At 44.0% G+C, this 16,070-nt stretch overlaps 1 protein-coding gene across 1 annotated transcript; it reads left to right on the forward strand.

Annotated features, from left to right (window-relative positions):
* Window positions 1–3,550: 3,550 nt before the first annotated feature.
* lrrc32 (leucine rich repeat containing 32) lies at window positions 3,551–14,218 on the forward strand. Its single transcript, XM_083926373.1, has 3 exons — window positions 3,551–3,673; window positions 6,302–6,395; window positions 9,109–14,218. The coding sequence occupies exons 2-3, from the start codon at window positions 6,306–6,308 to the stop codon at window positions 10,948–10,950; spliced, it is 1,932 nt and encodes a 643-aa protein (XP_083782499.1). The 5' UTR covers window positions 3,551–3,673; window positions 6,302–6,305; the 3' UTR covers window positions 10,951–14,218.
* Window positions 14,219–16,070: the final 1,852 nt, after the last annotated feature.

Genomic DNA, 16,070 nt, shown 5'->3' on the forward strand with positions numbered 1-16,070 from the left:
GATGAGACATGAATGATACAGACAGAGAGGAGAGAAGCTCAGAGGATCAGGAACAGGGTTAACCCCCGGCAGACACGGCCTATAGCAGCATCATCAAGCAGAACAAGATCAGCTTAAAGAATAACAACATAGCTGAGGGCTCGTAAGCCCGAGCTGTAAGCTTTATAAAGAGTTCACTCTTAAATATGGGGACAGTGTCTGCCTCCAGAATAACACTTGGGAGTTGGTTCCACAGGAGAGGAGCTTGGTGGCTGAAGGCTCTGCCTCCATTTCTACTTTTGGAGACTCTAGGAACGACGAGTAGCCCTGCAGCCTCAGAGCGCAATAATAAATAAGTGCTTTTTTAATAAAATAATATATAATAATGTTTTTAAATATGTAAATTAAATTAATGTTCATGTCTTAAATGATTTTATATTATATTATATTATATATTTATTTTTGTCAGATTATTTTGCTTTTTATTATTATTTTTTTATTGTTTCCTTTTATTTTACTTTACTGCTGGTTAGCACTGTCGCCTCACAGCGAGAAGGTTCCAGGTTAATGGAGAGGTGTCAGAGCGAGGAGCAGTTGGGGGTGCGGTGCCTTGCTCAGCAGCACCTCGGCAGTGCCCAGGAGATGAACTGGCACCTCTCCAGCCACCAGTCCACGCTGCATTCATGGTCCACACAGGGACTCGAACCTGCGACCCTACGGTTCCCAGCAGAGTCACCTATGGACTGAGCTGCTGCCGCCTGAATTACCATTATTAGCATTAGCATTAGCATCTCTCTCATGGTTGATAAGCAGGACGTTGGAGTGAATGTGCATTTACAGCTGCACCGTGGGACTGTGAGCCGCTGCACTGTGGGACTGTGAGCCGCTGCACTTTGGGACTGTGAGCAGCTGCACCGTGGGACTGTGAGCCGCTGCACCGTGGGACTGTGAGCAGCTGCACCGTGGGACTGTGAGCAGCTGCACCGTGGGAGTGTGAGCAGCAGGAGGCAGACGTGGTCCAGCTGAGCAGCTCCTCTGAGGTTACAGCTGTGGATCAGACCCTCACACCAGCAGCCTCCCCCCTCCCCTCACACACACACACACACACAAACACACTCTCATTACGTTACTGATTAATGTGCTGGAACAAACATCCCTCTGATCTCACTGTGTCCCTCCAGGAAACAAAACCAAAAACACACACACACACACACACACACACACACACCCTTCAGTGCGGTGACGCTGAGCTCCATGGAAACAGAAAAGTCTGGGAATCCCAGCCTGTAAAAGGGGATAACCCCCCCAGAGGAAGGTGTGCAGCAGAGGTGAGCTTTATATGTGATGCAGCAACACGACACCGCGGATCAAACACCAGAAAGGAAGAAAGGATGAAAGGAGGAAGGGATGAAAGGATGAATGTGAAACCAAACCTGCCACCGAGCTGCCAGACTCTGCAGAAGAAGAGAGAGACCAGGTAAGACTTCTTCTGTTTCTGCTTCTTCTTCTTCTTCTTCTTCCGATTCTGATTCTTCTTCTTCTGCTTTTTCTTCTTCTTATTCTGATTCTTCTGCTTCTTCGTCTCCTTCTTCTTCTTCTTCGCGTATTCTTCTTCTTCAACGCATATTCTTCGTATTCTTCTTCTTCAACGCGTATTCTTCTTCTTGTTCTTCTTCTTCTATGTTTACAAATCTCTGCATTTTTATTATTTTTAACCACTAATGCTGCTGAAAATAACAGCAAACCTCTGCAGCAGCATGAGAAGAGTCCCTACACACAAAACAAAGCACCAATGGGCTCCTTCCACTGTAATGGACTTTACTATGAGAGGAGCTGGTACAGGGGCCAGTAGGTAAGTCTTTAAAACACTCTTTTAATAAACTCTGGCTTCACTAACTACGCTGTTGCTGCTTTGTTGTGTGTAGGGACTCTTCTCATGCTGCTGCAGAGGTTTGCTGTTATTTTCAGCAGCATTAGTGGTTAAAAAAGACCTTCGAATGCCTTCACCGTGCTGCCCCGAGCTAATCACTGTTAGCCACGTCCGGCTGTTAGCGACTCTGTCTCGATGGCTTATTTGATGAACGTAAGTGCCAGTGTCAAAGACCCTGGGATGATTTTGCGCCGTAATAACACTTTAAACTAATGTCCCCCGACTCCTTTGGACTGGTATGGAGCTGGTTTAGGCCCGTTCAGTAATCCGTTCATGGGCAGCGTGTTTTTTTGGTGGAACGTAATATGCAGTTATACGTCAGACCCGGTTTTGTTGTTGTGTTGCGTCGTCACGTTGAAATATCCCAAATCTCATCTCATCTTCAGCCTCTTATCCGGGGTCAGGTCTCAGGGGCAGCAGCTTTAGCAGGGGACCCCAAACTTCCCTTTCCCGGGCCACATTAACCAGCTCTAACTGGGGGATCCTGAGGCGTTCCCAGGCCAGTGTGGAGATCTAATCTCTCCACCTGGTCCTGGGTCTTCCCCGAGGCCTCCTCCCAGCTGGACGTGCCTGGAACACCTCCCTAGGGAGGCGCCCAGGGTTCGTCCTTACTAGATGATCCTGAACCAAATGCAACAAATATTAAAAGTGCGTTTATTTCACGGCGCACGTTTCGCTGCTGACGGCAACCGAAGGCCAAAACTTGGTTACCAATATCTCAAAATGGTCGCCAGGTTACCGATGGCAACCTTTAAAAGTCGAGCCGTGAGTCTGCAGCAGTCAGAGGAGCAGTGCCTTGCTCCAGAGCACTCTTGACAGTCACATGAAGGAGGAGAGTGAGTGTTGTGTGTGTGTGTGTGTGTGTGTGTGTGTGTGTGTGTGTGTGTGTGTGTGTGTGTGTGTGTGTGTGTGTGTGTGTGTGTGTGTGTGTGTGTGTGTGTGTGTGTGTGTGTGTGTGTGTGTGTGTGTGTATATTGGACATCACTGAACTTTTATTGTGAAGTTAAAGGAATTCACAGCTGAATATCATCTCCACAATATTGTCCAATGTCTCAGCAATACTCGCGTGTGTGTGTGCGTGTGTGTGTGTGTGTGTGTGTGTGTGTGTGTGTGTGTTTACAGTACGGCGAACCAAAAGCAAAGCCACATGACAAACCAGACTTGACTCCCACACTCTTTAAAAAAGGATGTGTGATGATTTCAACCCTCCCACACAGATTCTTATAAAACCATCAATAACCGTGGCTGACAGTCCGCTCTCAGAGGGTGGAGACGCATATTTATCCATAAAAGGTCAGTTTGGGAACCATAATAAACATGTGAAGGGCTCGTGTGTATTTATTTCTCTTATAAATCCCACAGATTCCAAACGTGGATCAGTGTGAGAGAACATCCAAACTCTGTCTGAGGGGACTTTTGCATAAAGAGGGTCTTTTTTGGAGGGGTGGGGGTTGCGTCTCCTTGAAGTGGAGCATAAAAGTGGACTTCCCAACCCCCTTATAAGGCATTTCCCTGAGAGCAGTGGGAGGGAGGGGGGGTAGGAGGATATTCTCACAGGATGTGATGGCTGGACAGCAGCCGGAGCCGTGCGATGTGCAGGAGAGAGTCAGCTGAGAGGAGCTTTTGTGGCTTGTGGTGATTTCCTTGGTTACTATCGATCGTCTGTGAGTGTGTATGTAGTGTGTGTGTGTGTGAGGATGTGAAATCAACATGCTCAGGAGGCACCGGGACTGTGAAGACTAGCCACCATCAGCTGAAAGTGAGGTAAATGTTGCTGCTGCTGCTGCTGCTGCTGCTGTTACTGTTGTTGTTGCTGCTGCTGCTGTTGCTGTTGCTGTTGCTGCTGCTGTTGCATGGTTTGGTCGTGTGAAGCCTTTGGGAGCAGATGTGTAACGGCTCTGAACGGCTCAGTAAACGTGCAAAAATAAGTTATTTTACAGCTAAAACTCCAGGATTCAAACTGCAAACTCAGTAAAAGTGCAGAAATTATCAGTTATTACTTTTATAAAGAAGATTTCACATCAAAAACAATCATATTTCAGTGAAAATGTACATTTTTATGTATTTTTAAATAAGTGAAGCATCAAAAAATCAGCAGTTAAGATGCAGAAAACGTATGAAATCATGTGTTTACTACATATTAAATCTATAGTCACTGTTTTAAATACTGTAAAAAGTAACAAAATGTGCTTAAAGTATTAGAAATCATTTGTTCTGCAGACAGTTTATCGTCATATTCTCCATATTTCACATGTGTGATGTGATGCACTGCAGTGGATGAAGAAATATTGAGATAAAAATGCTCTTTTTCAGGTAAAACTCCAGGATTCAAACTCCAAACTCAGTAAAAGTACAGAAATGATCAGTTATTAGGAGATTTCACATTAAAAACAATGATATTTTAGTACAATTGTACATTTATCTGTGTTTTTACTTAATTGAAGCATCTAAAAATCAGCAGTTAAGAGGCAGAAAACGTATGAAATCTTGTGTTAACTACATATTAAATCTATATTTACAGTTTTAAACACTGTAAAAAGAAACAAAATGTGCTTAAAGTATTAGAAGTCATTTGTTCTGCAGAAAGTTTATCGTTTTTACTTAATTGAAGCATCAAAAAATCAGCAGTTAAGAGGCAGAAAACGTATGAAATCATGTGTTTACTACGTATTAAATCTATATTTACTTTTTTAAATACTCATGTGTTGCAATACTTTCAAAATAAAATGCTCACAGTGTTTCTGGTTCTCCTGCTTCAAAGTTACAACTCCATCAAAGCAAAAAGTAACAAAATGCACCTAAAGTATTAAAAGTAATTCAGTCTTTGTTTATTATCATATTCTTTATATTTCACATGTGTTATTTGACGCACTGCTCCTTTACAGGTCAAACTCCTGGAGTCAAACTACAAACTCAGTAAAAGTACAGAAGTGATCAGTAAACATGCAGGATATACAAATAAACACATTATTATATCTGCGTCCGTGTGTAAACTGCATTTGTACTCTTTAGTAGTTTAGTCCAGTGGTTCCCAACATAAGGGTGGGGCCCCCTTCAAAGGGTCACCTGATAAATCTGAGGGGTCGTGGGACGATTCATGGGAAAGAGGAAAAGGGGGCGGAGCTGCAGTCGCTCTACCGCACCAGAGCTGAGGAAGACAAAGCTCTGGCTCTACCGCTCAGTCCTGGTTCCTACCCTCACCTGTGGTCATGAAAGCTGGGTCAGGACCCAAAGAACCAGGTCGAGGTACAAGCGTCTGAAATGTGTTTCCTCAGGAGGGGGGCTGGAGTCTCCCTTAGAGAGAGGGGGAGAAGTTCAGCATCCGTGAGGAACTCGGAGTAGAGCCGCTGCTCCTTTGCGTTGAAAGGAGCCAGTTGAGGTGGTTCAGGATCATCTAGTAAGGATGAACCCTGGGTGCCTCCCTAGGGAGGTGTTCCAGGCACGTCCAGCTGGGAGGAGGCCTCGGGGAAGACCCAGGACCAGGTGGAGAGATTATATCTCCACACTGGCCTGGGAACGCCTCAGGATCCCCCAGTTAGAGCTGGTTAATGTGGCCCGGGAAAGCGAAGTTTGGGGTCCCCTGCTAAAGCTGCTGACCCCGCGACCCGACCCCGGATAAGAGGCTGAAGATGAGATGAGAGACTAAATGAATGATGCGTGTGTTCAAACACCTTTTGTTGAACTTGCTCGTCACATGAAAGAGTTCCCATGAACTTTACCTTTGTCATGTCTTGTGTTCTGGTTTTACAGCAACATGACACGGCGTATTTTCTACTTCAGAAACCCCGAGCGGTCGTTTCTGTTTGCCGTCTTTATGGTCCCTCCGTTTGTTTCCCTTAGATTTCCCCGTCCTTATCATCCCCGTGGGTACTTACCACAGCCGCCATGCTGATCCCTCCCACATGGCCTGGCCTCGCTGCAGGCCTCACATGTTGTCGTGTTTTGTTCAGGGGAACCTGTCAGGAAACATTTTGGCAAGTTTCCGCACAATAACGAGGCGCGGGGCTCTCGTCTCGTAAAAAACCATGAGTCACCGAGGTCGCGACAAAACAATCTCTGCCCTCTTTTTTTTCATTTCTCTCTTTCCAAACAATAACCTACAGTGCAAATTTACCCAGAACTCATGCAAACACACAGTCTTCTTAGTCATGCGTTTTCAGTTCTACCAGTTCTGCAGCCAGACGACAGCATGAAAGAGAAATGTCACACGGGCAACAGAAAGCCCCTTTTGTGTCTGAGGGCATAAATAGCACTGTCATAGGTCGCCGTGTCACACAGCAGGTAGGGCTACTTCCCTCTTCCTTCCCTTTTGGAGTCGTATCACCGACAGCATGCTTCCTGCCTTCATGTGTTTCTGTAACCCGTGTGATCCCCACTCTCCTTGTGCCGCAGCGCCATGGCCGCCTTCCAGCTGCTTTTCCCGCTGATGGTCAGCTGCGTGGCGGCATCCACACGTCCTCCACGCCACCTCCCTGCATGCCAAGTTGTAAGTAAAGGCACAGAAACACACACACACACACACACACACACACACACACACACACACACACACGCTCGTCTGTCTGTCTGTAGCAGAGGTTCAACCGCCTCCCTGACTTTTTAAATCCACTTTTTTCTCCTCGTCTTCACTGCAGGAACACATTCCTCACATTTCCAGCTAAATAAATACCCAATGTGTGTGTGTGTGTGTGTGTGTGTGTGTGTGTGTGTGTGTGTGTGTGTGTGTGTGTGTGTGTGTGTGTGTGTGTGTGTGTGTGTGTGTGTGTGTGTGTGTGTGTGTGTGTGTGTGTGTGTGTTCATCTGTTTTGAGTTTGTTTCCACAGGAGAGGAGAGACACCTAATCCGACAGGTGCTCGAGGTGTTTTCGTTTTAGTTTATCTGCAGTTTATTTGAAAGCTTTTGAACGTGGACTCAGAGAGACGCTTTATTAGTTTCAGCTCTTGAGCTCCGCGCTGCCGTCAGACCTTTAATATTTGGGCCGAGAAACTTTATTTGGCGTCGGTGGAAGAGAAACTGGCGAGTGTCGGTGATGAGGCAGCGCAGAGGGCTCTGTACGGTAGACTGTGACATCGTTTCCTTGGAGTTTCTGGTGAATCATGTTTTAGTTTTTGCTTCTCGTGCAGAACACATCACTTTGTGTGTGTGTGTGTGTGTGTGTGTGTGTGTGTGTGTGTGTGTGTGTGTGTGTGTGTGTGTGTGTGTGTGTGTGTGTGTGTGTGTGTGTGTGTGTGTGTGTGTGTGTGTGTGTGTGTGTGTGTGTGTGTGTGTGTAAAACATTCAGTGACACAAACTGTTCACAGACAGATCATCTGAAGCCCCTTTTATGAACCTGGGGCTTTAACACGCAAAATGTTCATTCAGATAACAATGGACGACTGTGGCTTAGTGAGAGGGTGGGTCGTCCTCCATTCCAGAGATCGGCGGTTCGATCCCCCATCTTCCCCGGTCCACATGTCAAAGTGTCCTTGGGCAAGACACTGAACCCCAAATTGCTCCCCGTGCTGCGCATGGGTGTGTAAATGTGTTAGAATGGTTACATTAGATTAGATGGTCTGTAGATGTCCACTGCCATCAGTGTGAATGTGACAAACACTGTGAAAGCGCCTTGAGTACCGTATTCTCCTCATTATCAGGCGCACCTTCAATGAACGTCTTATTTGGAAACTTTTCGCATATATAAGGTGCACCACATTATAAGGCACATAGAATAGATGCTACAGTGGAGGCTGGGGTTACGTTAAGGACCGCCTCTAAATTCATTGGTGTTAAGTTAGCGTGCTAGCGCTGTTGCCTTCAGTGGAACAGTGATCGTACGGACTCTTCTACTCGCTGCTCTCTGTTCAACAACCCACTGTTGGAGTTTGTCCTCCAGCTGCAGTCGTCTCGCTCTGTTCCCTCTAAACTCTGTTTAGTCTTCTTTACTCGGCGCAGGTCGTCTTGTTGCTTCCTCCACTTCGGCACCATTGATTGGTTCATGTTCAACTCTCTGGCTGCTGCTCTATTCCCGTGTTCTACTGCGTGACTAATGGCCTTGAGTGTAAACTCTGCGTTGTAAGCGTGTCTCTTAACAGGAGCCATTTTGGGCTCTTTACACAAACACACACATGGAAATGAAACGGCACGCTTCACGCAGTCATATATCTCAACATGCACCGCGCGTTACTTCTTCTACCATAAGTCCATTTACCATTTACCAAGGACTTGGGTGGTTACTTTATTATTGTTGAGCAACTTGGGAATTTCCCCCGGGGATCAATAAAGCCTATAATAATACATCATCAGTTATTTGTTGATGATAATTTGTATTATCAACGTAACTTAAGTTATTAAATAAATGTAGTGGAGTAAAAAGTACGTAAAAAGTACAATATTTGCCACTGAAATGTGGTAAAGTAGAAGAATAAAGTAGCAAAGGGAACATAAATACTGAAGTACAAGTACATCAAAATACCTCATTATTAGTAAATGTACTGGTAACTTACCACCACTGACTAAATGTGACGCACAAAGATCAGATTCAGAGATTTAAACTCCAGAAGTCACAGAGAAAAGATCTTTTAAATGATTAAACTTTCAAAATGTGCCTCGGTGCCCGACAACAAACACAAGATGTTTCTGCCCTCCGGTAGTTCTCGAATAAATCAATGTGTTTGTTTACGGGCCGGATCATAAACAACAAGGAATGCCACTTATAGGACACCGCAGATATGCCACGAAGCTACGAACAGAGCCTGGGAGAGGAAGCGGAGAAAGGAGACAGTGTCATGAGCGTCTCTGTCCATATGGTTTTCATTATGAACTTAATAACTTAAATATTTGAACCTATTAAGGGGAACAGGGAGGAAGATCATGAAAATGGTGGATTGGGTAATGAAGGTATGAGGTGTATTGTCTTTAATCGGAAAAGTCTGTCTTTTAAAGATGTTACGTCGGTTGAAGAACTTGAGATGGAGTCATTTAATAGCAGTGAATTAAATGAAAGAGAAATAGCCGTTGTAAAAAAAGTTATTGTTTTCATTAGAACAACTCGCCGTCATAAACCTCAGGGGACCGTGTTTGCTGCCAAGAACATGCCGTAGACGCACTGACTCATACGTCGACCCTCCACGTATACGCTTTAAACATTTGCTCTGTCTTGTGTCATGGATCTGGCAGCGTGCCGACTTAATCAGACTTGTGTGTTTGTCTTTCCTCCGTAGGTCCAGATGGATGTGTTTTGCGGCGACCTGAGCCTCAGAAGTGCCCCGGTCGACCTTCCCCGCGGCGTCCAAATGCTGGACCTCTCTCGCAACCAGGTGCAGAATCTCACCCAGGAAACTCTGGCGTACCGCACCGGCTTCCATCATCTGAAGCTTCACTCCAATAAGATCCACTTCATCCAGCCGGGGCTCTTCAAAGACATGACTGATCTACGAGTCCTGGATCTGTCCAGGAATCATTTAAATGTTTTCGCTCTCTCCAAAATCAACATTGGGCCTCTCACAGCTGTTGAGTCCCTTGATCTTTCGAGCAATGGACTGTACACGGGGATGTCGGACTATTTCCTGGCCGACTCTCCATCCCTGGAAAACCTTTCTCTCAACAGCAACAGCATCACCAAAATAGCACAAAATACCTTCCGCGGATCCTCATTTTTGAGAAAAATCAGCCTCCGAAACAACGTCATCTTAGAGATCGAAGATGGAGCTTTTGAGTCCCTGAATCATCTGACGGAGCTCGACCTGTCCAAGAACTCCATCACGTGCATCACAGACTTCAATCTCTGTAACCTAGAAGTGCTCAATCTCAGCAAGAACAGCATTGAGCTCTTCCAAAGCAGGACATCGCCAGAGTATTATAAACTTCTGTATCTTGATCTGAGTGAAAACAAAATGCCTTACTTCCCTCTCCTCCCGAGAAACAACAGGCTTGAATACCTGGACGTTTCACGAAACCAACTTCAGAGCGTCAACGTCACAGGAAGTCCTGAAAAAAAGACAAATGTTTTTTTTTATAACCTGAGACACCTGGACATGAGTTACAACCAACTCAAAAGCATACCAGAGTCCCTTTTTCACTGCATGGGATCTCTGGAGGTCCTGAATGTGAGCAATAACTGCATCAGCTCGTTCTCCATCACCTACGAAGGTCTTCTGCAGACGGTGAAGATTATCAACCTCAGCTATAATTCGCTGCAGAGCCTGACATTTGGGGAAAACACTCTGCAATCATTGGAAAAGCTCTTCTTGCATGGGAACGACCTCACCACCCTGGACCATCAAATCTTTCAAAGACTCCCAAGCATCCAACACCTGCAGCTCCAGCAGAATAATCTGAAAATCTGTTCCTCGGACCAAAACCACCAGGATCCTCCGGGTTGTGTCTCCTTTTCTTCCATGAGAAAGTTGCAGTTCCTAAACATGTCTGAAAACAGTTTGAGGCTCCTGCCTGCAAATGCATTTACCAACACCCCACTGAAGTTACTGGACTTGTCCTTGAACCCGGGGTTAGACATGCAGAAAGACTCCCTCTCTGGTCTGGAGCATTCCCTGGTCCACCTCCTCCTGAAGGAAAACAACATTTCCAGTCTCAACACAGACCTGTCCTCGCTGAGGAGTCTCAAACACATAGACCTGTCCACCAACCAGCTGACCACTCTACCTTTGTGGAACAAAGACTCCTCCATAGAGTCACTAAACCTGCAGAACAACAACCTGGTCACCCTGGAGTACAGCACCATGCTCGCTCTGGAGCACTCACTAAAAACCCTCTACATGGGCTCCAACCCTCTGAGCTGCTGCAGCAACCTGGACTTCCTGCACATGGTCCAGAACTCGGCCGTGGTCGTGCCCGACATTGAGACTGTGACCTGCGTTCACTCGGAGTATTCAGAACCGGTCAACATCGAGAAGGTGACCAAGGAAATGTGTCACAGATCAGGCATCCAGAACTATATTGTTGCTGTTGTAGTGATAGCGCTGCTTGCGATGACTGTGCTGGCGCTGCTGGTTAAATGTTGCCACGCGAGGAAACGAAAGCCCAACCGAAGTTTTACTGCTTAATGTGAAGCCATGAAGGAATTTCCATTGGGACTTGCCTGGTGGTTTTAACCAGAGACCCTTAAAAAACGTGAATGTAGTGGCTGCAATTTCAACCAAAGTATTCTGAAGCGACAATTTATAACCTTGATTTGGGTTTACCACTACCATCTTTGCTACTAGAGGGAATAAATCCACGCAAGAAGCAACAACAATGACTGACTGAGACACCTGACAATCAACAAAGCATGTGCTGAGATATGTCCTAAAGGAAGACAATACAATAGACAGTCTAATGAAACCAGAACATATTGTGGGAATTGGTTCCTCCTTTTTTTCAAAAGAGAAGTTTGGACTTTTTAGATAAACTTCTAAAAGTTTCTTGCAGTCAGCATCTAGTGGTCATTTCAGGAACTGCGACTCACGGCTAAAGCAGGAGTGTTTCCTTGTAGATGCTCGTAAATAGACGCTAGACGTGCTGATGTAATGGGCTTACTGCACAGGCGTCGATACTTAAGCTTCAACAACATGTAACAGACTGTTTTAAACTGACTGTAACAGAGAATAGCGTCACCTTTTACACTTATTTACATCTAGAAATCACCAGTAAAGACTTTTAAACCAAAAACGACACAATCAAACATTTTCCAACAGGAAGAAGATTTGAAAATGTGGAGAAATCAACATCAGCAACCAAGATACAGCTTTCCCTGATGTTAGCATGCAGCTACGTGTAATTTAGCAGTGGAATGACGGAGTAGACGTAATGTTTAAGCAACACTTTCTATCGTCAGAAATCGCCAATAAAGGCTTGTAAACCCAAAATCGACACAATAGAACAAGTTACAGCATGAATGTGACCTGAAAATGAAATCAACATCTGCAACCAAGATGTAGCTTTCCCTAATGTTAGCATGTAGCTACGTGTAATTTAGTTTCCCCTGGCGTTAGCATGTAGCTAGCTACGTGTAGCAGTGTATGTAAAATGTAACCAGCAGGAAGATGATCTGAAAATGAGGAAGAATTAACAACATTAGCAAAAAAGATGCAGCTCTCCGTGAAGTTAGCATGTAGCTACATGTAATTTATCAGTGGAATGACAGTAGCAAATGTTTTAGCAACACTTTCTATCGTCAGAAATCACCAATAAAGGCTTCTACTAACCCCAACACTAACCCTGTAAACCAAAATCCACACAATAGAACAAGTTACAGCATGAATGTGACCTGAAAATGAGGAGAAATTAACAACATCAGTAACCAAGATGCAGCTTTCCCTGATGTTAGCATGTAGCTATGTGTAATTTAGTTTTCCCTGATGTTAGCATGTAGCTATGTGTAATTTAGTTTTCCCTGACGTTAGCATGTATCAGTGGAATGACAGTAGACGTAATGTTTTAGAAACACTTTCTACCGTCAAAAATCCCAAATAAAGGCTGGTAAACCAACATCGACACAATAGAACAAGTTACAGCATGAATGTGACTTGAAAATGAGGAGAAATCAACAACATCAGTAACCAAGATGCAGCTTTCCCTGACGTTAGCATGTAGCTACCTGTAATTTTGCAGGGGAAGGAACATTTTCTATCGTCAGAAATCACCAATAAAGGCTTCTACTAACCCTGTAAACCAAAATCCACACAATAGAACAGGTTACAGCATGAATGTGACATGAAAATGAGGAGAAATCAACAACATCAGTAACCAAGATGCAGCTTTCCCTGACGTTAGCATGTTGCTAGCTACGTGTAGTAGTAATGTAACCACTTAAGTAACATCTGTTGTTGTAACTTTGGATCAAATTCCTGCCTGATCATGTTTGATTGTGTAGTTCTGGTTTGGTTTATATTTATTGGCATTTTCTCACGGTAAACAGTGTCGCTACACTCCGTAACTGTGTGCTGAAGGTGTGGAATCATGGCGTTGAGTAGTAGCGGTGACGACGTCAACATGTCTAGCAGGTATCATCTAGCATCTTTCCTGTTTGCTTATCAAGCCACGTGGTGACCAACATATGGTTATTGAATGTAAAAGGATAAATCCACACTAAAACACTTTAACACTGTTGACTATGCCATAAAATACAGTTTGACTTTTTGGGAAATACGCCACTTTCATGTCTGTACACAAAATATGAAGCTACAGTGAGCGCGTAACTATGTTCTCCAGTTCAATATCCTCACGTTTAGGAGGGCTTTACGTTCGCAGCGATGTTTTTCCCTTAGGTCAAATGTTCAATGTATGTTTCTCTGCGTCAGTTTGGTTGAAATCCCCCAAAACGTATAGCTTACCCATGTTACACTCCTCAATACGCTGTTACTGTAAAGAGTTTTCTTAGCTTTCGACAATGATATCTTCACAGCGGCTGAGCAGATTTTAACCATTTAAACTACATTTCAAACATCATATCACTTTGTTATTCTTGCAATTAGAACTGTGAAGGTAGCCCTCACCAATCTTTTACTATTCTAGTTTAAATGTAGAGTTAAAGCACCCTAAGAACATACAGTTTGGACCCCCCTGCTGCCATTTAGCGTACAAACATGAGAGCGGCGTCACTGAACGTTCAGCGAGAAATCAAACAAGCATCTGTTTCAAACTGTTGAACTACGTGAGAGAGAAACAGATTAAGTGTCGACGCTGGAACAATGTCAGATGTCTTCGCTCGGTGACGTTCGGTGTAAGAGTATCTGAGGGTGGAATTTTCCTTTAAGCTAAAAATAAAGACCACAAACACTAACAAAAGGTCACGAAACAGAACGCTCCATTCACGGACGATGAAGTCTGATTAGATGAAGTATGCGTAGATGGTTCAAAAGCAACCCCAGCCGTCCCTTTGAACCCTTTATGTAGTTTTGCACTTTAAAGTTCCTCTTGTTCGAGTGATTGTGTCTTGTTCTGTGACTGTTAACACTAAGAGTAATATTGTTACCATAAAAACTAAGCTGGACATTTTAAACTGTGCCACATTATCGACTAATTTGACATGAAAATGCCCTTTAGGGATGAAGGAGAACGCTGGATAAGCACTGAAATGAACAACTGTGATACTCTGATATAGAAGTATAATATGCATAATGTATATTTCTAGATAAATAAATGAATATGACATCCAGCGATGTACTGTAATGGACTACACTGGGATCCGCAACTTCATACTTACTATTTGAATGTGCTTGATCCTAAAGGTATAATTATGATTATAAATATGCTCTAAAAGTCAAGCTGTAACTGATCCTGTGATGTTATTTTATAATGTAATGTAATGTAAGCAATATTTTGGACCAAATGAAGGACATTTTCTACACTTAAACACTGTGTGTGACATTATTTGTGTATAAAAACATGTAAGCCTCTGAATGAAGTCTTCACACAAGCTCATTTTAGGTTTCTTTGCTCCTCATTTTCGCTCTAAAATGATACCTCACTCTGTACATATCTAAAATCGTCTGCCGTGGCTCTCAGCGGGAAACCGGTGGATTGATTACTCCAGGTAGGGAATGAGTCCTGACCCCAAGTGAAGGAGTTCAAGGACCTCGGGATCACGTTCACGAGTGAGGGGACGATGGAGCGTGAGTTTGGCCGGAGAACCGGAGCAGCGGGGGCGGAGCTGCAGTCGCTCTACCGCACCGTTGTGACCAAAAGAGAGCTGAGGAAGGCAAAGCTCTGGATCTACCACTCAGTCCTGGTTCCAACCCTCACCTGTGGTCATGAAAGCTGGGTCAGGACCCAAAGAACCAGGTCGTGGGTACAAGCGGCCGAAATGTGTTTCCTCAGGAGGGGGTCTGGAGTCTCTCTTAGAGAGAGGGGGAGAAGTTCAGCATCCGTGAGGAACTCGGAGTAGAGCCGCTGCTCCTTTGCGTTGAAAGGAGCCAGTTGAGGTGGTTCAGGATCATCTGGTAAGGATGAACCCTGGGCGCCTCCCTAGGGAGGTGTTCCAGGCACGTCCAGCTGGGAGGAGGCCTCGGGGAAGACCCAGGACCAGGTGGAGAGATTAGATCTCCACACTGGCCTGGGAACGCCTCAGGATCCCCCAGTTAGAGCTGGTTAATGTGGCCCGGGAAAGGGAAGTTTGGGGTCCCCTGATAAAGCTGCTGCCCCCACGACCTTTAATAATAACAATAATATTAATGATGATAACGACGATGATAATAATAATAATAATAATAATAATAATGATTAAATCGTTGAAATGATCAAATTGTCCCAAAGGGACACCGATGCATTAAATATGTTTACAGGACAATGAAAAAATATAATATATAATATAATAATATCAATTTCAGGTTTTCCCAGTTGTCCTCATAAAATTAGAAAAGTCACAAATATAAAGCAAAAAAAAAAGGATGTTAACTTTGTTTTTAGAGATGTTAAACATTGGATGATCTCTTAACCATTGAACAAAGATCATTTTAGGTAATTATTATTTATTTTAGAGGCTGAAGATGAGTGATGAGTGATTATTTATTTAATTATAATTGATTTATTATTATTAATAATTATTTGTAATTATTTCATCTGATCATTTGGTCATCTTCTAAAGTAAAATTGCCCTAAACTATCTGTTTCTCAAAGGTGAAATTTGATTATAATAATTATTTTTAGTAGTCTTTGGTAGTAAACGCAGATACAGGCCTAACCAATCAAATAAGGGTATTTTTAACTATCGTGAATGTGATTGGGTTTTCTGGAGACGTCACTCGTATTTCCCGACCAATTAAAGGCCTCGAATATCAGTGTGGGCGGGGCTGACCTTTGACACTTGCGTGCGATAAAGCTTGTGTGAACTGTGCCGCTCGCTTACGTCGAGAACTAACGTACGTTTGGAACAGCAACAAAAAAAAACGCCTTTACGGTGAAATTAAACCAAAACGGCAGCTTCTAAGTTATGTTTTCAGTAAATAACGAATTCGAGATTCGTCAAAGTAAATATCCATCTCAAAATATATTTAAAAAACGACGTAAAAGGAGGAAGAAGTACACGAAACAAGTTAGCCGAAGTTAGCAAGCAAGTGGCTAGTTTTAAATGCTAACGCAGCAGGGGGAGGAACTGCCGGTTTGACGCCCGCAAGAAGAGCAGGCAAGCCCGGCTTTACCGTCACCAGCATGTCGGTGTTAGATGCCGAATTGTCTGTCACATCTT

This window comes from Echiichthys vipera (assembly GCF_963691815.1).
Source record: "Echiichthys vipera genome assembly, chromosome: 14".
NCBI lineage: Eukaryota > Metazoa > Chordata > Actinopteri > Perciformes > Trachinidae > Echiichthys > Echiichthys vipera.